The 25,891-nt window shown below is 37.2% G+C and overlaps 1 protein-coding gene across 16 annotated transcripts in view; it reads left to right on the top strand.

The window, feature by feature from the left end:
* Positions 1 to 25,891, top strand: part of GAB1 (GRB2 associated binding protein 1) — a 133,589-nt gene that overhangs the window by 85,782 nt on the left and 21,916 nt on the right. For 10 of the 16 annotated variants that reach the window (XM_008992656.5, XM_002745323.6, XM_078366476.1 and 7 more), the window contains 4 exons: positions 12,806 to 13,031; positions 17,664 to 18,265; positions 19,467 to 19,552; positions 19,741 to 20,044. In XM_008992656.5, coding sequence (XP_008990904.3) covers positions 12,806 to 13,031; positions 17,664 to 18,265; positions 19,467 to 19,552; positions 19,741 to 20,044 — 1,218 coding nt within the window. Of the gene's footprint in view, positions 1 to 12,805; positions 13,032 to 13,405; positions 13,487 to 17,663; positions 18,266 to 19,466; positions 19,553 to 19,740; positions 20,045 to 25,891 lie in introns of all 16 variants that reach the window. The other 6 variants (XM_078366473.1, XM_008992657.5, XM_078366474.1 and 3 more) reach the window with 1 other exon arrangement.

Below are 25,891 nucleotides of genomic sequence, written 5' to 3'. Positions count from 1 at the left end.
GGTGACAAGGAGACGAAAGGTAAACATCACAGACTGAGCATCTGATGGGAGAGGATTCATTAAGAGAAATATCCAAAATAATTCATTATAATATTTGAGGAGTACAAGTTTATATATATATATATAACTATATAAAAGTATAATTCTGTGGAAGTTTATAAATGTAGTTCTTGTGCTTATAGAACTTACAGTCAGTCTAGTAGGAGAGACAGATAATCCAGGAATTATACTGCTGATGCATAAGTGCTCTGCTAAAGAACTGGATAAGCATAGTTAGCAGCAGCGTCTGATTTAATCTTAAGAGGGTCAGGAAAAGCCTAGGTAGTTTCAGTGGCTCTGTGATTGTAACTGATAATGTACTGAGAACTTTATTTTTGTACTTAGCAGAAATATTTTCATTGATTTTAGAAGTCAGAATCAGTCGCTCCCAATGTCTGTTTTCACATTATAAAATGTCTACCAAATAGGGAGAGGTGAAGTTTCAAAACATAAAAACTTCAGTGATATTTTCAGTGGTAAAACTCCCAATTCCTTACAAAATAGATTAGAGGTATATTTAGGTTGAGTGCAACTCTCAATTTATGAACTTTTCATCTTTACAAGATCCATGGTGGAGGAGGGGTGTAAGAAAATCCATAGTATGATTATTCACATTTCTTATATATAGTCTGTGAGTTGGTTACCAAGTACAGCTGTGTTAATCACAAGTCATTTTTATGTGTTCATTAACAGATAAAGCAAGTATCTATGAACGTTAATCTGCCAGTACATTCTACATTGAGGTCATGAGCTGTTATCTAAATGAAACTGCATTTATTTTTTAAATTCTGTGACTGAGATTTTTCACATCTTCGTTCTGGTTATTTCCACAAATAGTCACATTTAGAAGTGTCTTAATATACTGTTTTGAGGTATTTGTTGAATTTCTTGGAATAAATCTATAAAACATGAACAGTTCTTCATTATGTAGTATCAAGCAGTCAAAAACATATTTTATTCTGTAATTTTGGTTTTTGATCCATAGTTGCAAAACCGCAAAAAGACTTTCAAAATTTTTCACACATTTAAGTTCTAAATAGCAGAGAACTGCTATTATTTTTTGTAATCATTTATACAGTTTAATATGACAAGGTAAACAAAATGCCTTTGTTTTTCCACTGAATTGACTATCTGCTTTATATTCTTTTGTGTCCAAATAGATATCACCACCAATCACTAAATAATAGATGTTTTTGTTTTTACCTCGATCTGTCCCGAGCCCTGTGCTCTTCCTGTTTCAGAAAGCTGACTGTCCTCCTACTGTTGGCTTGAAAATTAGCTAACAGTACAAGATGATTTTTTACTATACTAGTTTCAGACTAGATGTGAGAAGAAATAGACCATGCCTGGTGATCACAGTCTGAGAAAATAATTGTCCCCAATCCCTGTGAGAATAACTAATTTTCCCCTGAAAACAAAAGGAAAAGGGAAAAATCTGACCTGTGTTTTGATTCCAGGAACCTCTCAAAATATCGTTACCATGTTATTTCCGCTGCCCCAGGTGACCACTGCTATTATTGAATACTCAAAATGCTGGCAGGCTATATCTGTTTTTAAGTCCTAGCTCATTAAACGGCGTATGGTTCCTATGAATGCTTTTCTTTAGTAGATTTGAGGATAGAAACTAATTTCTTTGTTTTTCTTGGAAATGTACAGATTTATTTTTGTTTCTACAGCACGAGGTGGAAGCTGTTAGATCTGCTAAACAAGTATCGGAAAGCAGCTCACTAACTTCATATAAAGGCCTCTGGTCTAATTAGATGCAGGATTAGAAAGCTTCCTCTGAGTTGCTTTTCTCAAAATGCCCAGATCATGGTGGCTTAATAAAAAAAAAAAAAAGGAAAATTTTCTGTTTGATATTCTCTCCTTGAGTCAAGTAGGTATAAACTAATATGTAAGAATATACATTCACTTCCTTTCCTGGAAAGCAATCTTAATTGGGTACATTTTGACATTTCTTTTTATTTACTTTTTTATTGAGGTATAACTTATTAGTTTGAAGGGCATAAATCTTAAGCATACAGTTCAGTGTAGTTATATCTACATGTAGATACAGATGTCTGTGTAACTGCCCCTCAGATTAAGAAGTAGAACACTTCTCCTTCTCTAGAAAGGTTTCTCCTGCCTCTTGCCAGTAAAGCCTTCACCCAAATTAACTTTTTAAAAAATTGCTTTTATTACTATGGATTAGTTTGGCCTATTTTTTTTTTTTTTTGAGACGGAGTTTCGCTCTTGTTACCCAGGCTGGAGTGCAATGGCGCGATCTCGGCTCACCGCAACCTCCGCCTCCTGGGTTCAGGCAATTCTCCTGCCTCAGCCTCCTGTGTAGCTGGGATTACAGGCACGCACCACTATGCCCAGCTAATTTTTTTTTTTTTTTGTATTTTTAGTAGAGATGGGGTTTCACCATGTTGACCAGGATGGTCTCGATCTTTTGACCTCGTGATCCGCCCGCCTCGGCCTCCCAAAGTGTTGGGATTACAGGCGTGAGCCACCGCGCCCGGCCCGGTTTGGCCTATTCTTGAACTTCATATAAATGGAACCATTATGTTTTCCAAGATTAAGTCTGTGAGATTCATCCATGTTTTAGCATGTAACAAGAGTTCTTAATTCCTTACAAGGAATTATATATATCACAAATTATGGATCTATTCAAATGTTGATTGATATTTGCTTTGTTTTCAATTTTTACTTTATACAAATAAAGCTGTAGTGAACATTTCTTTATATGTCTTTTGATGAAGATAAACACTTAGTTCTTTGGGATATATACCCATGCGTGTAATTGCTGTTATACTACATAGGTATATTTAGCTTTAATAGGTTTAACAGCCTTAGTTTTCCAAAGTTAGTGAACCATTGCCTTCCTACCAGCAGTGTGTGAGTTTACATTCTCATCATTTGATGTTGTCAGTCTTTAGTTTTAGCTATTCTATTGGGTGTTACTGGTATCTTGTGGTGTTAAATTGCATTTTCCTGAGAACCAATTCAACCAGAGAATTTTTAGTTTGTTTTCTTTTTCTTTTTTTTAAAATTGCACATTTCCAAGCCACTGCTCTCGAGATCTTTATTTATTGAATCTCTTGTGGTGGGACCCAGTCACCAAGATTTCTAAAATTCTCCCCAAGTGATTCTTAGGCCTTCAAACCTCCAGATAAGAAATATGGTATTTGTCAGCATTGCCTAAAGGTTTATGTTAAAGTCTCTAAGCCTGTTTCACAATCTACTAAGTATCATGACAAATACAGTTTTTCTACTTGAAACAGATTAAACAGATCATGCTATGTTTAAGGGTCTTCAGTTGTTGAGTAAATAAATTGAATAAACTGCAGTGCAGGTTGCTTCACAGAAAATAGCAACTACTGCTATTTCTTATTTGTACTCACTTGCTAGATTTGCCTTTTTAAAATGTTCTTCCTTAAAAAATGATGTATTTAGAAGTGAGAAAATGGTATGTTAGTATTAATGATAATGCATGGTTTTTGTAGACTCTTATTTGCTAAGTTAGACAGTTCTATTTGAAATGCTTATCTTTACAGAAGGAAAAATTCTTCAGTACACCAGATAAATCACTAATCAATAGGAGCAGAGTAACCCTGACCTGTTTACATTTAATTGTGCACATAAAGGTAAACTTTCACACTGGAAACCAAAAGAATTATTCTATCCGTAGATACAGCCCATCTTCAGAGAAAAGAATCTTATCTGGTCTCCTGAAAAGAACATGACATCACCACAGTTTAATTACTGCATGCTCAGATAGAATAATTTAGTGGTTACAAAACCAAAAAACCTACCACATCAAGTTTGAAACGTTCTACCTTACCAGTAACTAAGAGTAAAATTGTTTCCTAGGGCTTCAACTCTTCTGCCATTTGGGATTTCTTTAAGTAATTATTTTGAATGTTTAGAGGCATTATCTTGGCACCCCAACTTTTGTGAGGGATACTAACATGAGGGTATGATGGTTTCAAATAGGATAAACTGTACATTAGGCTAAGGGTCATGTGGGCCAGTTTATTATTTGTGGATCTCATCACATGATAATCTGCTCTTCACTGGAAGTTTGTTCACTGGAAGCTTGTTCACTGAAAGGCTTTTCTTAGCAGTACTTAATAGCTTCCTAAGTAAATTTCAATTAGGAGTTTGCTCCAGCAGCTTATTAGCCTTTAATGGATATTAATTATACTCTTCATGCCCTTCTGATTTAAGAAATGGGAAATAATTTCACACACATAAGCAAACCGTAAACTAATATTTGGTTCTTAAAAGCTTGATACTAGCATTACTTAGAAAGATCAGTAAGTCAGAAAAGCAAGGCAGAAAGCAAAATGGTCTGTTCCACTACCGGTAGTGTAATCACATGTCTTTATAAAGTAGAACAGAAGTTTCTTTTTTCAGACCAGTTGCTTAGCTTTGGTCAGAAATGTAATGTTAGAGAATATTTACACACAGTGCAATGATTGTCTTAAAATATGCAGAGCTGATTACATAGTCAAATTAACATGAGTAAAATAATCCCAAATACTGTACAACTTTGAAGATAGTGCATTATCTGAGCCAAAGTGGTAGAGGGGTTCCCTCTTCCCTTTGAAAGTCCTTTGCATGTTACTGTGGTTGGAGTGATTGGGGTTACTTTCCTGGCTGTTTAAAGGTCTTTTCATGATCTTGCTAGCAAACTTAATGAAATCTCTGACCTCTCTTCAGAAAATTGAGAGCATTGCGAGCATAAAAGAGAGTAAGACACTTTTGTTATTCACAGGTAGGAGAAGTGGAAGATTAAAAATGATGGTCCCATTGTGTCAATAAAACAAAATCAGATGGACGTGACTGCCTGGCCAGGCAATTTTCTTTTCCCACTTAAGATCAATCACTCAGTGCATTTAGTGTATAGCCATGAAGTTTAGAAAAAGTGTTAAAGGAAAGGGTATCTATAAAAACAACCACCTGAAAAAGTTATTTTAGTAGTTACAGTGAAAAGCTAGAATTCATACCATTTCATATAGTGAAGTATTTCCAGTGAGTAGTGTGTTTTGGTCAGAACTGAAAATTGAGCTGGTTTATTCCATTTTACTATGCCTGTACTGTAGAAGAAGTGAAAAGTATATGGAATACACTTGTAAATACAGTTTGTAGGATACATTAACAGTTTTCCAATTCTGCTGTCCTATTGTATATATTTTTCTTAAACACTTCTTTAAAAGATAAATATTTTTCATACTTCTCTTAAATCCTCAAGGATTAACTCCGAGTCACAATTTAATCTGTGGTATTTTAAATCCTTTTAAATCTCTGTATATTTGCAACTGAATCAAAACAGTAAAACATTTTACAGGGTAGGGTCTGATTACCATTTTATAATCAACATTTGTTAGATACCACAACAGGTATTTATGAGCATCCACTGAATTTATGGCATTATGTCATATAAATATCCAAAAATGCATTTTTCTTTTATGTTTATATATAAGAAAGAAAAATTAACTCCTGGCATAAGGTGTTAGATTTTGTTAGATGAGCAATGAAGACTTGACATTACATGGAGCATAGTAAAGATAAAAAGTTAGAAGTTGGTTCAACTTCTGTTTATTCAGATCATATTCTCTAAAAGAAAATTTTGAACTGGATTCATCTAGGAGTGCTCAGAGTTCTTGAGGAGCAAATCCCAAAACTGCACATGCAGGTGAATGGGTCTTAACAGATTTGGAAGTGGCCCTTGCCTTAATTTCTTCTGACTTGACATAAAGTCCTGTAATCCCAGTACTTTGGGAGACTAAGGCAGGAAGATGTCTTGAGCCCAGGAGTCTGAGACCAGCCTGGGCAACATGGTGAGACTATGTCTCAACAAAAAGTTTAAAAAATTAACCAGGTGTGATTATGTGTGCCTGTAGCCCCAGCTACATAGGAGGGGAAGATCGCTTGAGCCCAGGAGTTCCAGGCTGCTGTGAGCTAAGATGGTGCCACTGCACTCCAGCCTGGGCACAGAGGGAGACTGTCTCAAAATAAATAAATAAATAATAAACAAAGTGTTCAGTGAGTGTCTGCCTTGTGAATGAAACATTTTTTCAGCATCTGCGACATGTAAGGCACAATACATAGGAGTTCTGATCCCTTCTTGTTTCTTATTGGGAACCATTATTAGAGATACACTGTCATATTTAGCCATATTAATGTTTTATTATTCAGGCTTCATAATTAGGATATGACTTTCTAGGCCTAAGAGGTTGTAAAATAAGCTGAACAAACATGATTGTGATACATTTATGAATATTATAGTTAAATACATAAAGGCATTATCAAAAGCATGTGGATTTATTCTAATAAATATAATTTATTTTCTAGAGAAAATAGAGGAGATATTTAGCCTCTCTGTGATAAATTAACAGGCCAAATGACATGCATTACTGAAGCAGAACTTTGCTCCCTAGTTTAGCTAAATTGGGTTCTTGTCACAAGACCGGGAAGGATTGGGAACATGGACACATTGAAGGGTGAGGGGAATGGAATTTAATGGGCCAGAGAGAAAAAAAAGAAAAAAAGACTCCCAGCAAAGTGAGAGGCGGTGCCATCCTATGGACTGAATTCCAGGCCACCACCCAGGAACTGAAAAGTCTAGGCTTCTCCCGTATCTATCACTCCCCACTCTAAATAAATACATCTAATGGCCTTTAGAATAAGGATAAGGACAAAGACCATTTTTAACTCTTTCCTGCTGAGAATGGTCTCCGCTTTGGGAAAATAGCAGTCAGATTCCCCTCAGAGGCATATCTAAGAGTCCCTGGCAAAAGGTGCCATCATTTGAGGCTCCAGTTGCATGACTGTTTAGAGTTTGATGGAGAATAGACAAACCGGGCTATCAGAAAACATGTATAAAACAAAACAGGATTGGGGATAAGTATAGCTCAAAAGTCCCCAAGGCCTTTTATCAGTTTGCACAGGGAGAGGGAGGCCAAAACCTGACTTTTAGCCTCTTTTCCGGCATGTCAGCCTTCTGTGTTCCCTTCCTCCAACCGCAATCCTAAGCCAACCAGTTTAAGGTTTGGGAAATTAACTTTTCCCTGTTTGGAGAATGCATTAGCTGGGAGTATCCCATAGTACAGAGACACACCCATCAGTGAAGGGGGGATAGAGGAGGAAAAAGAAGGCTTTTTTTCAAAGACGTCCTAGGGGTTCAGAATGCATTTGAAAGGGATACAGACTAAAGGTGAATGTCTACTCGTCTAGAAAGAGGGGACGGAAGCATTCCAGGTTCCCTTCTCTTCCCTAGCATATAACCAGGGTAGGTGAGGGAGAAAAAGTGAAGCATCTCTTTTTTTTTTCCATTCTTATATCCCCAAGTCCCAGCAACCACTACAGGGTACCACCCATGGGTGTCAAACATGGCTTTCACCCATGTTAACAGGGGAGCTCTAGGGGGTGGGAATATCTGCCCTTACCCACATATGTTTTATCTCCCCTGCTGTCAGTAGCCTTTGACTTCCCTAGACCTCATGTATGCCATGGATATTGGCGTGACCTTTATCCATGAAAGGAGAAACCTAGCTTAATTGGCAGGAATAAGTCATGCTCACCTGTGCTGTACCTTTTAACTTCCATTATTGTCTGCCTCTAGATCTCTCAGATCTAGTTTTCTTTCCTAGAGCTTTATCCCACAGCTTAGAATTGAGTTTGAGACAAAAATCTATCTTGAAGGAGTTGTATGGATTCCTTATCATAAGCCAAATGCTAAGGTGAAGCTGTGGAATTGAGAAAAGGTATTGTGACACACCCAGATAACTAGTTGCTATAGTTACGCTTGCTAAGATTTGGGTACATGGGGCTTTGGTGCAAGGGGGCTTTGGTTAGCTCCCTTGGTCTTATTTTCCCAAAAAGGAAACCTCTGGGTGATGGGCATCCTATTTATTCCCATCACTTGGCAGATTTTCAAGATAATTGCTTAGAACTAGAATATTGATCTAGATTTTTACACTACCCAACCCCTTAGCTCCTTCTGAGCTACAGCCAGAGATTGCTGGTTGATTTCACAGGAGTAAGCAAAGTTAGTTTAAAATGTAGGCAAGAACTTAAAAACAACTAGAATGAGTTGAATGTAATGACAAATATATGACAAGTTTTCATTTCTGTCTCTCTGCAGTCCTCATTTTTGTTGAAAACAAATCACAATAGGACTGAGTTGTTTGCAAAATACTTTAGTCTTATACTTGGTCCCATTTGCATAAAGTGCAGCAATAATTTTTTTTTTTTTTTTTTTTTTGAGATGGAGTCTTCCTCTTGCCTAGGAGGGAGTGCAGTGGCATGATCTCAGCTCACTGTAACCTCTGCCTCCTGGATTCAAGTGATTTTCCCAGCTCAGCTTCCTGAGTAGCTGGGACTACAGCCACATGCCACCACACCTGGCTATTTTTTGTATTTTTAGTAGAAATGGGATTTCAACCATGTTGGCCAGGGTCGTCTTAAACTCCTGACTGCTAGTGATCTGCCCGCCTCAGCCTCCCAAAGTGCTGGAATTATAGGTGTGAGCCACCATGCCCAGCCAAATAATTAGTTTTACATAGGCCTTTTAGATTGGCTTTGATGGAACCCTGTTCACCAAGGGATCTCAGGACTTTCTAAAGCCAAGTCCACAAGTGAGTTTGTACCCTCAAATACCTGTGAGTGGGTAAACTCCTCTCTTCTTGAGGTCCCAAGAAGATGTGGTTCCTAGGCCTCTTAGAAAGTGACATTCTTTACTCACCACAAGTTAAGAACCCTGTACAGGGACTGTGTAGACAAGCTATGAGACCAATTTTCCCAAGGGGCTTTATTCAGCTCTGCAAGTAGAGCTTGACTTCTTAAAGGGAAGCATACCCTTCCAGTCAAAACCTTGGTAAAACAACCAGTTTCTCCAATTGCGTCCTGTTGCAAAAGAAAATCGATTCTTACTGCACTGATACAACCATATTGCCGTAAGTTAAGAATACTCACAACTAGTTTCCAAATTCTGGAGAAGTGAGGCAAAAAAATGTGCTCCAAATTTTGTTCACATGATTATATTTTAATTATTAAAGGCCATGAATAGCTCAAAATAAGTTTCCTTTGACTCTGAAAAACAAGGATCAGCAATATTCCAAGCAAAAGTCAAAGTTGGTCTTTGACTTTTGACCAACTTTGACCAAAAAATAGAAGTTGGTCTTCTATTAGTTCAGTCCATTTAGTTAACTCTTGTTTTGCTTGATATTCGTGAACATGTCAACTCTCCATGAGTCCGGCACATTTTTCCTTTATTCCAATGCCACAATTTCCCAAGTTATCAGAAATCTACATTTGAAAGCACCTGTCAAAGTTCTGTAGCTGATTATAAACCATCTTTTGAAGAGGATCAAAACAAGACAATTATCTGTGAGTAATGAAATATCCAGGGTAGTTACAGTCAGAAACACAACTGAAAAGGAACTTTAGTTATCTCCGTAGTTTACAACAACATAACAACCTTGTGACTGATAGCACATATTCAGACATTAGAATTTTAGAAATCCTATACAATTTTGGAAGATAATATTGTTCTCCAACATATAACCTGAAGAAGATTAAACATCATTTTGGGAATACCATGTACCTAAACATGTCTGATAAGTCCTGTTTATCTCTCTTCTGGATGCTCCAAGGGCCCTCTGTAGCATCCAGAAATCCAGGTGTCAGCAAAGACAATTTCAAAACAAGTTTGATTTTGGCAAGCCTGTTAGAGGGTCAGAAGACTCGATGTTATGAAACAGAATTCCAGATTACCATAAGTTATTTTGCCAAAATGACTCGGAAATGTCTGAAAAAGCAGAAACCTTTTATAACCCCTTAAAAATTTTGCCAAAGAGATTAGTGCCTTCAGAGTACCTTGTTGTGCTTTTATTTCAATGCTCAATTTACAAAAAAACCCTATTATAGCCTTTTGAATTTAGTTAATATGTTCACACATGGAATTTCTTTTGCAAGATGAATTTTTACAATCCTTTAACAACTTGTTTGAACTTTTAGCTTTATCTTATCTAATTCAAAACAATCCTTTAACCCAGGCAAAAATGTACATTTTGACATCTGCATTTTACCAATAATCTTTAGGCCAATTCTATTTCTCAAAGATTAAAGTCACGTGAGCTAAAAGATACCTCAACTTTTATCTTCCCTTTCAATATTTGATCCAAGAACCTATCCTTGTTTAAGTTAATTAGAGCTCCTTTTATAGACATCACACATATAATACGTATATAACCACAGGACACAACCCAGTAGCCATAAGATTTTTTGTTTGCCAGCCTCCTAACTGGATTATTTGCCTCCAGGTTGAGCCCATAAAGAGACAGGGTTAGAAAAACATGCAGCTTCTAAGGCCTAATAAACAGGCATAACTGGGGGCAAAAACAGATTTAGGAGGGATCTATTCACTTTTAATTCCTGGGGTTTCATGAGGAAAACAGAGGACTTTCCCTTCATCATGCAAGCATTAAGGTTGGCCAGGCAAAATGAAGAAAAATAATTCAGTTGACTAGAAAAAGCCCTTTTCCGGGAAAGCAAGATCCAGGAAGGAAATATCATAAAGGCCTTGTAAATATACCCACAATTTGGATGTCCACCTTTAATTAAGCTGAGTGCTCTTTAAGAAAATTCTTTTAAATCCCTTGTTATCCGATTTTAGCTGCACCAAGTGGTCAGTATTTCTGGCTTTCAAACTTTAGTAAAGGCTCAGAGAAAGGAATATCCAAGGCAGTTCATGGAAAGGAAGAGAATCAACAGATGGCAAAAATCAGATAGATATTAAACCAGAAAGGGCTCGTTCCCTAAGCCAGGATTGAACCTGCGCCACCATTGCAAAATGGCAGAGGAGAAACAGAGCACTGCCGAGTGATTACCTGTCACACTTCCAAGGGTGTATGATAAGACGGAGGCCTGCAGCAAAGTTTGCTTCTGATCATACAGAAAGGCATGCAAAACACCCCAGATTGGCTATAGCTTAAGACCAACCTCACGAATCCTTTTTCATAATTAAAACTTTACAGAGAAATAAACAGCGATCCTTTTTCCTGGCCTAGTAAAACATCATCTGGGAAAAACAAAAACAAAAAAACTCACTTTAAACTTACAGTTAACTCCTGACCTGGTGGAGAAAAGTGAAAGACAGCTTAAATGCAAGGCTGTTAACTACCGACAGGGTGGAGAAAGGAAAATGATGCCTGGGGAAGAAGTTATCATTCTTATGCAGATGGTTCCTCCGACAGGGAGAGCGACGTGGTGGGGAATGCTGGCCCACTTGCCACACAGGGCCTTTTGGCCATGGCCACTACTGTCTTATCTTGAAAAAAGAAGGAAAGTCCAACATTCCCGATTCCTGGGAGCGACAGGAGTTGGGGGAAGGCATAATCTCTCAGAAGTCTGAGGACAAAAAGATTTTTTGGTTTGCATCTTACCCTTCCTCATGCCCCACATTCGGGCACCAAAAATGATGCAGAACTTTGTACCTTATTTCAGCTAAAACTGAGTTTTTGTCACACGACCAGGAAGGCTTGGGAATGCAGTGAAGGACACTTTGAGGGGAGTGGAATTTATTAGGCAAAAAAGGAAAAGAAGAAAAATAAACATCCAGCAAAGTGAGAGGGGGTCCCTCTAACAGGCCCCCATCTCACAGATTGAATACCAGGCCACCGTATGGGAACTGAAGAGGCCACGCTCCTTCCCTCGTGCGAACTTTCCGTGGCTCCATCCCGATTCCCAGTGTGCTGGCAGGTCGGAGAATCTCCGGAGACCCTCCTTTTTATCTGCCTCTTTCATCTATCGTTACCATATTTTAGCATATTTAATGTTTTGTGAAAAATTTCAGTTTCAACGTAGCTTTTTCTATTTTATAACAAATTTGAAGAACAAATTTCTTTATTCATGTATGAGCATTTGCCTTTTTCTGAATTATTTATTGCCTTCTATTCCTAACCAGACTAACAGAGCATTATTTTCTGGGCCTTTAATATACTTTGTTATGACAGTGACTAAAGTGGGATTTTATTCTAGAATTTCACCTGGTTTTCAGATTGCTTCATTTTGTACAATTTAGCTCTTTTCATCTTTCTCTCAGAACATAGTTAAGGGTTTAATAATTTACTTCTTTATTTGCTGGCCCTCTTTTCATAAAAATACTACAAAAATCCACCAAATGGCAAATAAATGAGCTGAGGGGAAGAGATGATGCCTTAAAAAAACTCTTTCCTTGAACATGAATAGACCATTTTCACCAGTCCCAGAATTAGAAATATTTCTCTCTAATCTGCTAAGAGGTAGAAAGAAAAGAATGATCATCAAAATAAGCATAGGGTAAAGAGCTGACCCTGGTACTCACAGGACCATGGTACTGGTAAAAACTGTGTAATTAAACGGGTCTTTTTGGAAGGTTGGGTTGGCTTAGGAAGCGCTTTTTATTATGGGAGGAAAATCTGTCTCTTCTGCTAAGGTTGTAGAACAGCTAGCTTCCTTCCCATAGACTCAAAACTGAAGACTGTTCAAGGCAAGGTTAGCCATGACTTTTTTAGAGCTTCTGGAATATAGGGAGTCCCACTCTTTAGATCTCTCTGACAAGAATAAAAAAATACTTCCTGTATAAAGGTTGCCATTTAGGTAGTGTTCATTTTAGCTGACATTGTCATGATTTATTCTGCTTTCGTGTGTTGAAACAATTTGTCTCCAAAGTAGCTCTGTTTTCCAAAGATTTTTTAACTGTGATAGATGTAATAGTTAAACTTTGGTGTTGCAGATCCTGTGAAGCCACCTGGCAGCTCCTTACAAGCACCAACTGATTTACCTTTAGCTATAAATACAGCACCACCATCCACCCAGGCAGATTCATCCTCTGCTACTCTACCTCCTCCGTATCAGCTAATTAACGTTCCACCACACCTGGAAACTCTTGGCATTCAGGAGGATCCTCAAGACTACCTGTTGCTCATCAACTGTCAAAGCAAGAAGCCCGAACCCATCAGGTAAGTTATACATGCCCTTGTGAGAGACAGAGAGACAGAGGTGTGTGTATGTGTGTACACATTAAGATTCTTATCTTTAAACTTTTTAAACCTTGACTTGCAGGTTGGAAAGAAACCATCTATATAGGCATGTGTTTCAGGCTTATATTTCAGGTTTACCTTCCCCTATTGATTTCCGATATTCAGGAGATTGTATCAAAGAGACACAATCTCTGCCATCTTTGGCAAAGAACAGTTTTCCCTACCACTCTCTTTTGGAAATCTGTCTACTATTTTGTAGTCTTTGTTACAGACTCACAGTATTACTTGCTTAACAGATTTCACTGATTTATAAATGGTGATCTTGCTCCATTTCTTATGTGATTGTAAACCAGCCAAGGGTCATCTTTTGTTTCTGAAGAAGGAGAGGAATACCTACTACTAGAAGATTTTGAAAGCAAAACGATTCCATTGCAGTGAGTGTGTTGTGGTTGTTTTGGATCTGTGTGAGAAATTAATCATACAGGTAAAATCCCAATATAGTAAATTCCATGGAATATACAAATTGGATGTTAGTGAAATTTGATCAAATAAATATATTCCTAAAAATTATGAAATGTTTAGTCTTCATAACTAGCAGTGAAGCAGAGCTAACCCTAAGCCTTTTTATTTACTTTTTTTTTTAAACAGACAAGAGCTTGCTCTGTTGCCCAGGCTGGAGTGCAGTGGCACCCTTATAGCTCACTGTAACCCCAAACTCCTGGGCTCAAGCATTCCTCAGCCTCTCAAGTAGCTATAACTACAGGTACATCACACCTGGCTAATTTTTTAATTTCTTCATAGAGATGAGTTCTCACTATGTTGCCCAGACTGATCTCAAACTCCTGGCCTCAAACAGTTCTCTTGCCTCAGCCTCCTAAAGTGCTGGGATCGCAGGTGTGAGCCACTGCACATGGCCTCTCTTTACAAATTTTTAAGTAGAAAGAAGTATACGGAGTGCAGCATTGACTGAAGCAATCATAAAGCCTTTCCCAAATTCTTGGTTTCCCTAGCATCTTCTTCCCTGCTCCCTTTCCTCTTCTAAGCTATAAGGTATTTTAATTGGATCCTCTTTGTTACTTGACATTGAGTAGTTGGCAGAGTTACGGTGATAAAAGGAGCCAAGAAGCAATAGTTTTACTGTTTTTAAAAGGAGCAGAAAAATGATGATTAAGAGGCCAGTGTCTGCCATTAATAGCTATGTGACAATGAATGATACCAGTCAATTGAGTATATTTTATTTGTTTATTAATCAGCTGGGGACTGGATAGAGAGTGTATTTCTTTATAAACAAGAAAAATGGTTTTTAAACCAGATTATAATTAAGCATTATTTTATGAGAAAAAGATTTTTTTTTAATGTAGAAAGTGATTGTTAATGGGCTAGGATCAGACAAAGCAGTTTTTCAGAAATTTTAATGTGGAATTTGTGGAGATTCACAAACTAGTTTCTGTGAACCATGCCCTGAGATGATGGAAACAGCTCACATTCATTCCAAAGCTGGGTTTCTATGTATTTGTTGTAATGGGATTTTACCTGTAAGAGCAGAAAAAAATGTATAAATCAACATTTGTTAATAATATCAAATTCTAACTTGATTTTGCTTGTTTGCTGTGAGAATTTAAAATTATACACTGGCAACTTTGTTACCTATGCTACTAACTAAGATTTTATTTTACAAAAATTCACAATTTTTCAGTAGCAACTTTAAAAAAGCCAACAGCTAAGTGACAGTTCTCAGTATATTTTATTTTATTTGTTTATTTTTTTTAGAGACAGAGTCTCACTCTGTCACTGAGGCTAGAGTGCAGTGGCACAATCTCGGCTCACTGCAACGTCCACCTCCTGGGTTCAAGTGATTCTCCTATCTCAGCCTCCTGAGTAGCTGGGATTACAGCACATGCCACCATACCTGGCTAATGTTTTGTGTTTTTAGTAGAGATGGGGTTTCACTGTGCTAGCCAGGATGGTCTCAATCTCCTGACCTCGTGATCCACTACCTCGGCCTCCCAACTTGCTGGGATTACAGGTGTGAATCACCATGCCCAACCCCTATTTTAGTTTTATATAGTGTATTTCATTGATTCACTGGTATTACAGCTTTCCTCTTGCAGTAAAACTGACGTTCAAAATCATCACCCAGATATATTTTGCTATGTATATTTTGCAAAAGTGACAGTTAAATAGCAAATATTTATGAGGTAACCACTATGTGCCCAATATTATGCTAGGTACTATAAAGGTACAAACTAATTATATAAGATACAGTCTACTCAGATATAGTCATCTTTGGAGCGTAAGATTTGTTAAGAAGTAAAAACATGCAAGCATTAAATATTTATAGATGAAGATAATATATGAGAGTTACCTTGCAAACTCATGTTTGTTCTGAAGACTTTGCTTAGAATGTGCTCCTCTAGGAAGCATTCCTCTCAAACTCCCAAGTTGGCTTAAATGTCTTTCTGGGTTTTTATAGCATCCTGGTTATGCCTTCATATCTTGTTTTATCACAGTGCTAGAAGCTGCTTGATGTTTTTACTTAATCTTCACTAACTGTAAGCTAGTCAGAGCAGGGAGCTTTGCTTATTACTTATAATTCCTCTAGTTTCTCTTAACTCTGCGTTTGAATTAAATAAAGTACAAATTTTAGAATATGCAAAGGTGTATTTGAAATTCCACAGAGGGACAGTGCAAGTGTTTTTAAGATGGAGAAAACAAAAGCTTCATAGGAAGAGCAGGATATGAACCATAGCTGGTTGGTGAGAGAAGAGAAGAAAATCATTAGTAATTTGCGCAAAAATAGCTTGGTGGAAAAGAGAGATATGAGTGAGCGTGGTGGGAGGAAGATAATGAGGAGGAGAGCCTCTTGGAGGGAAGGGTTTGATTTGGAAGTAGTAGGACATAATATAGGATGGAGAAGGTGGAGCCAAATTATTTGTAGCCTCAATGTCAAGTGGTTTCGTGTGAGGCCTTATAGTTTCCACACCCTGTAGGGGGCACTTACTAGGTTTTTCTCTTGAATACATGAGTGGTATAACAGCTGTGTTTTGAAAATACTGACCTTGTAGAAGTCTGGCTCCATGAATAGATTGGAAGAGGCAGAAAGTAGAGGAAATTCCCCTAAGTAGTGTTCAGTCATGTAGATCTCAGCAGGGACAGGGACCTGAACTTGGGATGGCGGCAATGGGAATAGAGCAAGGGAATAAGCGCATGGCTAAGAAGAAGGGCTTGGTGCCTGCATGAGTGGGGATCAAAGAGAAGTAATCAAGCTGCTTGGGTTTTGAGCCTAGAGAATCTGGATAAAGTAATTTCTTTCATGCAAGCCAGGAAAAGTAGTCAATTTAAAAACTAAATGGATTTCAATTTGAGGCACACAAACAAGGTAATAGTGGAGTATCCAAGCAGAAATATCAGTTTGAGAATATGGGACTTGGAGTTTGGTAAGATGATGGAAGTTGTCAGCATTCAGAGAAGAAAATGAAGTTCTGGAAAAGCAGGATGATCTCTAATGGCAAGCGTGGTGAAAGGCTAGAGGACCGAACTCTGTTGGCCATTTCCAGGCAGAGAGACAGGAAGAAGGAGCCAGTCAGTGAAACAAGGAAATCATCAGTGAGGGAGAAGGATTTTAAGATGGAGGCTTTTAAGATGTTTTTAAGATGAAGAAAACAAAAGCACAGTGTGGGTTTTCTGATAGTGACCGGGGAGACTTTACAGTGCATAGTGCCAGTTGTTACTAAGAAGTCTGGGAAAGTAAGCCCTTTAAAAAAAACTATTATAGTTATTTAAAGAAATATTGTTTGAACTCCTATAGGACGAGAAACATGTAGAAGTAGTTCAGGTATCCTGTTTAGCATTAAGGAACTGAGAGTGTGCTTGTGTTGTTAGATTCATCTTGTCCTATAACCACATTTTGTGATAACCTCAAAATGTAGAGGCTGAAAATGTACGGAAATGTACTTTACTGAGATTCCTCAAAGTGAGTTATTGTTTGGAGTTGATTAGCTCTGTTATCATGTATTTTGATCCTCCTTGTAATGTTAGCTAAATGTTTGTTTAAAGTAGTGAAAAGGAAGATACATGAAAACAATTAGATGTCACCTTGTAGGTCAGATTGACTTTATTCAATTCCAAGTAATGGTTAGACTTTTAATTTTACAGAACGACAAATTTGCCACGGGGAGGTTTAAGACCAACAGATCAACTTTATAAACTGTACTAGCACTAGGTTTTTGCATGCACTTCAGAGGAAATGCTTTTCCTTGTGTCTATGCATTAATCATTGACCTTTCCCAGAGTTTTGTAACGTTTAACTACAGTGCTTCAGGGATTGTGTTTTTATGTGCAGATTTAATAGGTGGAGTTGGGGGTGTGGGCAGGTATAGGATGGAATTAGGGAGAATGCTTTTGTTGGTTTTGTGGTGGCGGTTTTGTTTTCTGGTGTCTAATCATAAAAACTGTAAATTTAAAACATTTTTGCTTTAAATCCCTTGGATCACACAAAAAGTCTAATGAGAAAAGCCCTGTCTTTTGATTGCTAAGCTATAAATATGTTTATCAAAAATGTATTTTTATGCCTTCACCTTGTTTATTCTGTCATTAACGATTTTTATTTAGAACACACACTGATTCTGCAAAATCCACCTCTTCTGAAACAGACTGCAATGATAACGTCTCTTCTCATAAAAATCCTGCTTCTTCCCAGAGCAAACATGGAATGAATGGCTTCTTTCAGCAGCAAATGATATACGACTCTCCACCTTCACGTGCCGCATCTGCTTCTGTAGACTCCAGCCTTTATAACCTGCCCAGGAGTTATTCCCATGATGTTTTACCAAAGGTGTCTCCATCAAGTACTGAAGCAGATGGAGAACTCTATGTTTTTAACACCCCCTCTGGGACATCGAGTTTAGAGACTCAAATGAGGCATGTATCTATTAGTTATGACATTCCTCCAACACCTGGTAATACTTATCAGATTCCACGAACATTTCCAGAAGGAACCTTGGGACAGACATCAAAGCTAGACACTATTCCAGATATTCCTCCACCTCGGCCACCTAAACCACATCCAACTCATGACCGATCTCCTGTGGAAACGTGTAGTATCCCACGCACGGCCTCGGACACTGACAGTAGTTACTGTATCCCTACTGCAGGGATGCCACCATCACGTAGTAATACCATTTCCACTGTGGATTTAAACAAATTGCGAAAAGGTCAGCTTTAGTTGACTTCTTCTCTATTAGAGGTTAATGATAGAAAATCGATTTGTCTGAATATTTGTTCTTTTAAGCGTAAATATACTATGTTATGAAATATAGTCCATTTTTTTCAGCTCTACAGTTACCTGGAAGGGTATATGTGCATTCATGCTCTGCTGGAAGGGAGAAAGCGTTGGAGTTTTTCACCCCTGAAGAAGTATAGCCGTCGTAATGCCTTCCTGCTTCAGGAAGTGTGTCCTTCTCTCTCCCACTTTCTGTAATCCTGGGTGGATAGGCCCTCTGTTGGGACAGAAGGGCAGGAAATGGACCAGCCACAAAGCCTCTCCAAGTCATACCCTTTCCTGTATTTGTGTGCCATTATGGCCGCTTCTAAGTCACATCTGTTGGGCTCTATTTCCTTCCTTCCTATATAAGCAGTTTTTATGTTGTGTCTAACAGGTGATATTCTCTTCCTATCTAGCTATTATGCTTTCTGTTTATTTGATTTTTACTTGTGTTTAAAGAGCTGAATCTTCTCTCCCCTTATCACTACCCACTTCACTGATTGCTGGTGGGTATATTTTCCAATACCATCTCTTGGAGTCTGTAACCAAAAGTTACCTTGAGAGGAGAAAAAAAATGAGTCTGAGTGATACTGAGATTCTCAGTCCTAAAAATAGAAAACTAAAGTTTTTAATGCACATATCCTAAATGCTGTGTGCTAAAATTTCTGTATTTTGTGGTAGAGTTTTCCAGCTGTCTTCAAGGAGATAAATATTTAATGTATTTGTGATTATTACTTAAATAGGTGCTTATTTAACCATTCAATAACAATTTTTAACTCTTCTTGAAGTGACTGTATAACCTGGTTATAAGTTAGTGAGATGTAAGTTGGGCCCAAGGTGGTGCAAATGATGAGAAAATGGAGGTGTTTCTCTTCATCTTTAGATAACCTGTCTTATCCTAGACTTAGACATTCACTCACACTCAAAATCAGATATTGGTATTGGTTAGCATATGAGTGAGTGTCTGCATTTTCTAGTGGTTTAATATGCCAATTTCAAGATAGAATGCTGTGAGCATTCTCTTTAAAATCTGTGTGTGTGTGCACGTGTGTGTGTCTATGTATAACGAGAGAAAGATAATAGGTCATCCTGATGACCCTGAGCTCTGGCAAAGATAGGAAGAAATGTTGATAGTTTGTTCTTTATTTTAGATGCTAGTTCTCAAGACTGCTATGATATTCCACGAACATTTCCAAGTGATAGATCTAGTTCGCTTGAAGGCTTCCATAACCACTTCGTAAGTATAACTGATCATGGCATCAAGGGTATTTCATTGTCTAAATCTTCATAATTAGTGCCATGAGACCAAGTGAGATCATGGAATAAAAGTATGCTGAGATCCATATGCATGGACATGACTTACAATTCTGTTTTCATGTGTGAGAAGAGTTTTTGTTTATTGAAATAAATATATGTGTGTTTTAGAAAGTCAAAAATGTGTTGACAGTGGGAAGTGTTTCAAGTGAAGAACTGGATGAAAATTACGTCCCAATGAATCCCAACTCACCGCCACGACAACATTCCAGCAGTTTTACAGAACCAATTCAGGAAGCAAATTATGTGCCAATGACTCCAGGAACATTTGATTTTTCCTCATTTGGAATGCAAGTTCCTCCTCCTGCTCATATGGGCTTTAGGTCGAGCCCAAAAACCCCTCCCAGAAGACCAGTTCCTGTTGCAGACTGTGAACCACCCCCAGTGGATAGGAACCTCAAGCCAGACAGAAAAGGTAAGGAGAGCATGGCAGAGGAAAAGGCTTGGGGAGTACCAACTTAGATCTATTTTTAACTACCATTAAATCCAAAACAGAATTCAGACTAGAAATTCTGAAATATTTCTTGGTTCCATAGCCATCAAGTTTTGCAAAAGCAGAACCATTTATAAATTAACAGTTTATAAATGGTTACTTAAAATGTTTGTAGTTCCATAGCCATCAGTAAGCAAAGCAGTACTGCCATTTATAAATTAACAATTATTACATCACATGTTGATGTGAGGTGATACTTATGTCTTCTATCTCTAGAGCAGAGGTTACAAGCTAAAACACCCACAGGGATTAGTGGACAACTGGGGAGAATTAGAAGAAACTGGACTTCCCTAGCCCCATCTAACAGGAATAACTAACCTACTTGGCTACAATCCTTTGTTGACTTGTGAAATTATGCACCAATACAGGCAAATCTTCTGGTATATCAGGAGAAGCCAGAGATTTTGGATTTTATAGATATTATCTCTCGATTTTTAAAGTTCTATCAACTAATTTAATTATTTTTAAGAAAACATTGCAGGTGAACCCAAACACTACTGCAAGCTAGATAATGGCCTTCAGCTGCTATTTAGTAACCTCTTCTCTAGAGTATATAATATCAAATCAGACTTAAGATTATTAATGCATTTGACATAATTATTTTAGAACAGTCAGACTATATAATCTTGCCATTCTGTTTGTATAACAGCTTCTTAAAAGTTACTTTGCCTTTGCTGGGGTGTAAATAAATGCTTCTAGTCTATCATTTTTTTTCATGCTGGCCTACATAAGTAACATCAAGTTCTAAGGTAACATAGTTTGTTAAGAATTCTGCAAAAGAAACTGTTCAGCCAAATTAATAATATCTACCCAGGATTTTATTATTTTTGGTTTAAGTGGTTAAAACATAGATAGTTTGATTTGTTGCACCATGCTGTTAGTGTGGCTTAATCTTGACAACCAAGTAAAGTAGCATAAATGTGAAATGTGATGAATGATACCATATCTGGCTTACTTCAGGGTGTTTCAGCACATTCGAAAAGTCTCATGTGCTAGATGTAGCTTTTTAAGACCACATAATGTTTGCATCAATTTCTTATTAACCTGGGCTTAGATCATTAACATTAGTTCTAATTAAGTTCTAGTTGCGAGTCAAAGAGACTGGGACTCAGAGTATCTTAAGAAAAAGGTTTTGGTTTTGTTTGTAAGTAAGGATAGTCTCCTTGTCTAACGGGGGGGTAACCTCCTTCAACAAGGAGGTTATCGGGAAGTGAGGCAATTCTGGGGGACTGTTGTTATGTCCTGCTCTTTCTGTGCTTTTCTGTTTCTTGGGAAATCTTTGAGTCTGCTTTGTTCTCTTTCACATTCTTACCTTCTTTTCTGTTTTTTTACTCAGTATCTTCTACTTAAATGGACTCTGCTTTCTAAGACCTTTGGCCTCCAATGCTCCTCCTCTGTGGCCTCAATTCTGCCTCCTACCTCCTTTTTATGTGCCCTTACAGCTTCTGCATCAGCTTCTCATTTTTACTCACTTTAGATTGCTTGGAGATTATGTGATTGGTCTATGTGTGTCACACCCACAACCACCGAGACTGCCCAGGCAGCAGGGCTGTGACTACGGTGTGGATCTCAGAAAGGATGTGAGCATCAGAGGCTTTCTGTTGGATCATGTTTCCTTTTGTTTCTCTTTTTCTTTGTCTCTAAATCATTTTAGACACTACTAGTCATTTTCTTTGCATATAATATTCAAAAATATGTGTGGACATGTGTAGCTTTATAATTGGTTCACCCAGATCACTAAGGATTGACATACAAATGTCATGAACTGTTTGAAATATTGAAATATCTTTTTTTTAATGTTAAACTGGTGCTTTTCCTTATTTTCCCACAATGAGTGCATGTTAGTTTTAGATCTCTACTTTTTAACTCCAAACCTAACAGTTTTATATTTTGAGGTCTCACATAAATGTGGAGGGAGTAAGATTTGGGTGAGGGTACAAAGCTCAAGTCCCCTCCTTTGCTCCTCTGCTGGTCTTTTCCCCCTTGAGCTCTGTAAAACACAGTTTGAAAACTCCAGCAGCCTTTGCAAACTTTCTGCAACAGTCTGAACATTAGTTATATTTCACAATTGTGATTCCATGTGGTAAGCATAATACGAAATCAGGAAACATTGCTGTTTATAAGTAAGAAAAGTCCTAAGATCATAATGATTAGCTTTTAGTATCATGTAGCTCTGATATCACTCATGTATCGCACATCATTATAACGTATTTTATGTATATATTACAGTATTAAGTATGTATTAAGTATACAACATTTTATAATTATACATCACTATGTATTTAGTGAAAGAACTATTATTCTAGTACACTAGAGATTAATCATACCAGTTCTTTAAGTTAACCTAAAGGAACTTAATAGTAGAACAGAACAAAGTACGTTCTTAGTTATTTCTGGAGATTGTGTTCATTCTTTTAAAATTGAACTGAACTGTTCAGAGACAATCGTGAGTTCATTGACCAAATTATTTAGTGTACTTGCTTAGATACAAAATGAAATAAAAAAGAGCACCCAGATTGAAATACCCAGGTGGTTTTTGGCAGAATCAAGAATAGGCTTAGAGGAACAGTAAAAAGGTTCCTAAAATCATAGTATTCAAAAAAAAAATGCTTTTCTTCAGTACTATTCTACTTTTTAAATAGTTATGATACAGGAGAGGAGGCTTGAGAATATATTTAACATTACAGGGTAAACTTTGTAAACTCACTTTACAAACTTATATGACTTCATAAACTCACTTTCAAAGTTGTTACTTCAAGAAAAACATCTTAAAAGCCAAATTCAGATCTCAAAGCAAAGTTTATCCTCAAACACTTAAACTAAAATAATGTCTTATTTGGTCCTATAATTTTTCTCAGTATTTATATCATCAGATAAATCTATTTTAATTTCAAATTTCATGATACCAGATAAATGACTTAATTATTTCAGTATGTCTTGTATAAAACTCATAATAAGCAAATCTAATTCTATAAAATATGGTTTGATTAGTTTCAGAGCTCTGTATAACTAACTCATTGCCCAATATGTCTGATTTTTGAGATTGTGTCTTTGGAAATATCTACAAGAAATCAGTAACATTCTAGTCTTGTTTATATCCCCAGTGCTAGATGTCAGCTGCTGTAGTTTGTGGTACAGATGAGCTTTTCAAATACTTCTGAGTAACTGAAGCTGCAGAAATATATAGATGTTCTGAACACTTATTGTATTATGTTATCTTAGACCCTTTGCCTATCACCCAATTCATGATAGCAATATTTTCATCATACTGTTTCTGCCACCGTAGTGTTTGTTTTGAGCCAAATTTTGCATGTAGTAAGAGAAGTGAAGCATATTTTAAGCATACTGTATTAAATATTGGGAAAGCAGATGAGTCACTGGAAATGTAGGACAAATTATATTTTGAACTGTTCAACTGAAAATTTTTGTATTTCTGATGGAAAGGGAGTTTTGTAGAGTTTGGGAAATTATCTGTTACAGCTTCTCTTTAAGTCATGACATAAATCTATATTTAATCGCTAAACTTATCTAAGGCCCCCCATCTCTGTCTAGTCTCTGTCTAGCATGACGCAGCAGCTGTGTGAGCCCCACATACTCTCTCTGTGTTATGTTTGGCCTTGTCCATTCATGCCTTTCTGCAACAGTCTGAACATTAGTTATTGTACTGACTGTTTTTAATGCCAGTGTGAGGTTTTGTATGGTGTTTTTATACACCAGTTTGGTTAAAGTACTTGCCTTTCAGGCCTAGATCCTTAATATGGTGTGGGGAGCATACAGAAGACCAGTCCCAGGAGTTTCCCTGGGTGACTCTTTTGGCACTGATGGATTTACTGTAAACATTTTTTCAAGAGATCCTTCAAAGTTTCTGAATGTGATTAAAAATTAACAAGTACTTTTTAAAATTTTTTATTCCTTTTTATTTAAATTTTTATTTTAGATTCGGGGGGTACACGTGCAGGTTTGTTACCTGTGTATGTTGTGTGATGTTGAGATTTAGGGTATGAATGATCCTGTCACTCAGAAACTGAACATAGCACCCAATTGTTAGTTTTTCAACACTTTTCCCCTGCCTCCTTCCACTCTCTGACAGTCCCCAATGTCTCTCTTGCCATATTTATGTCCATGAATAGCCAATGTTCAGCTCTCACAGGTAAGAACATAAGATATTTGGTTTTCTGCCCCTGTGTTTATTTACTTAGGAAAATGGCCTTCACCTGCATCCATGTTGCTGGAAACGACACGATTTCGTTATTTTTATGACTGTGTAGTATTCCATAGTGTATATGTGCTACATTTTCTTTATCCAGTCCACTGTTGATGCACCTAAGTTGATTCCATGTCTTTGCTATTGTAAACACTGCTGCAGTGAACATGTGAGTGCATGTGTCTGTTTGGTACAAAGATTTGGGGTTTTTTTGGATATATACCGAGTATTGGGATTGCTGGATTTCATGGCAGTTCTGTTTTAAGTTCTTTGAGAAGTCTCCAAACTGCTTTCCACAATGGCTGAACTAATTTACATTCTCACCAACAGTGTATAAGCATTCCCTTTTCTCCACAGCCTCAACAGAATCTGTGATTTTTTGGCTTTTTAATTATAGCTTTTTTGACTAGTGTGAGATGGTATCTCATTGTAGTTTTCATTTGCATTTCTCTGAAGATTAGTGATGGAGTATCTTTTCATGCATTTGTTGACCACTTGTATGTCTGATTTCGAGAGGAGTCAGTTCATGTCTTTACCCATTTTTTAATGGATTACTTGTTTTTTGCTTGTTGATTTGAGTTTCTTATAGATTCTGGGTATTAGCCCTTTGTCAGAGGCATAGTTTGTGTGTATTTTCTCCCATTTTTTAGGTTGTCTGTTTACTCTGTTGATAGTTTCTTTTGCTGTGCAAAAGCTCTTTATAGTTTAATTAGGTCCCACTTGTCAATTTCTGGTTTGTTGCAACTGCTTTTGAAGACTTGGTTATAATGCTTAGTTTCTTAAGGGTTTTTTTTTTATCATGAAGAGATGTTTGATTTTATCAAAAGCTTTTTCCATATCTATTGAGATGATCATGTTTTTTCTTTTTTTTTTTTTTTTTTTTTTCCCCAGATACATCAGATAGGAGCAAAAGACTTAATAGATCATGTTTTTTGTTTTGGATTGTTTACATGGTGAATCACATTTATTGATTTGTATATGTTGAACCACTTTGCACCCCAGGAGTAAAGCCTACTTGATCATTAACATGCTTTTTAAAAACTACACATATACAATAATAATTATTTGTATGAAGAACAACAGTACATGTAACTAGATTTTGATAAACGTGTATTAAAGTTTAAATCTTTTTTTTATTTGAAACAGAGTTTCACTCTTGTTGCCCAGGCTGGAGTGCAATGGCATGATCTCCGCTCACCACAACTTCCGCCTCCTGGGTTCAAGTGATTCTCCTGCCTCAGCCTCCCTAGTAGCTGGGATTACAGGCACCCACCTCCACACTCAGCTAATTTTTTGTATTTTTAGTAGAGATTGGGTTTTACTGTGGTGGCCAGGCAGGTCTCAAACTCCTGACCTCAGGTGATCCATAAAAGTGCTGGGGTTACAGGCATGTGCCACTGCACCCAGCTTAACATCAAGCTTTGGGTTAAATTCATTACCATTTAAAGGAAGTAAGTATGGAGTGCATTTTTACAGCACAGCCTTAGCATGTGGGGTTTTATTCTCTATTCTCTTGACTTCAGAGTATAATTATGATTATTACATTTCTCTTTATACCTTCAGAC

The sequence above is a fragment of the Callithrix jacchus genome, chromosome 3 (genome assembly GCF_049354715.1).
Source record: "Callithrix jacchus isolate 240 chromosome 3, calJac240_pri, whole genome shotgun sequence".
Lineage (NCBI taxonomy): Eukaryota > Metazoa > Chordata > Mammalia > Primates > Cebidae > Callithrix > Callithrix jacchus.
Note: the sequence above shows the minus strand (reverse complement) of the source record. Positions and strands in the feature narration are given on the sequence as shown.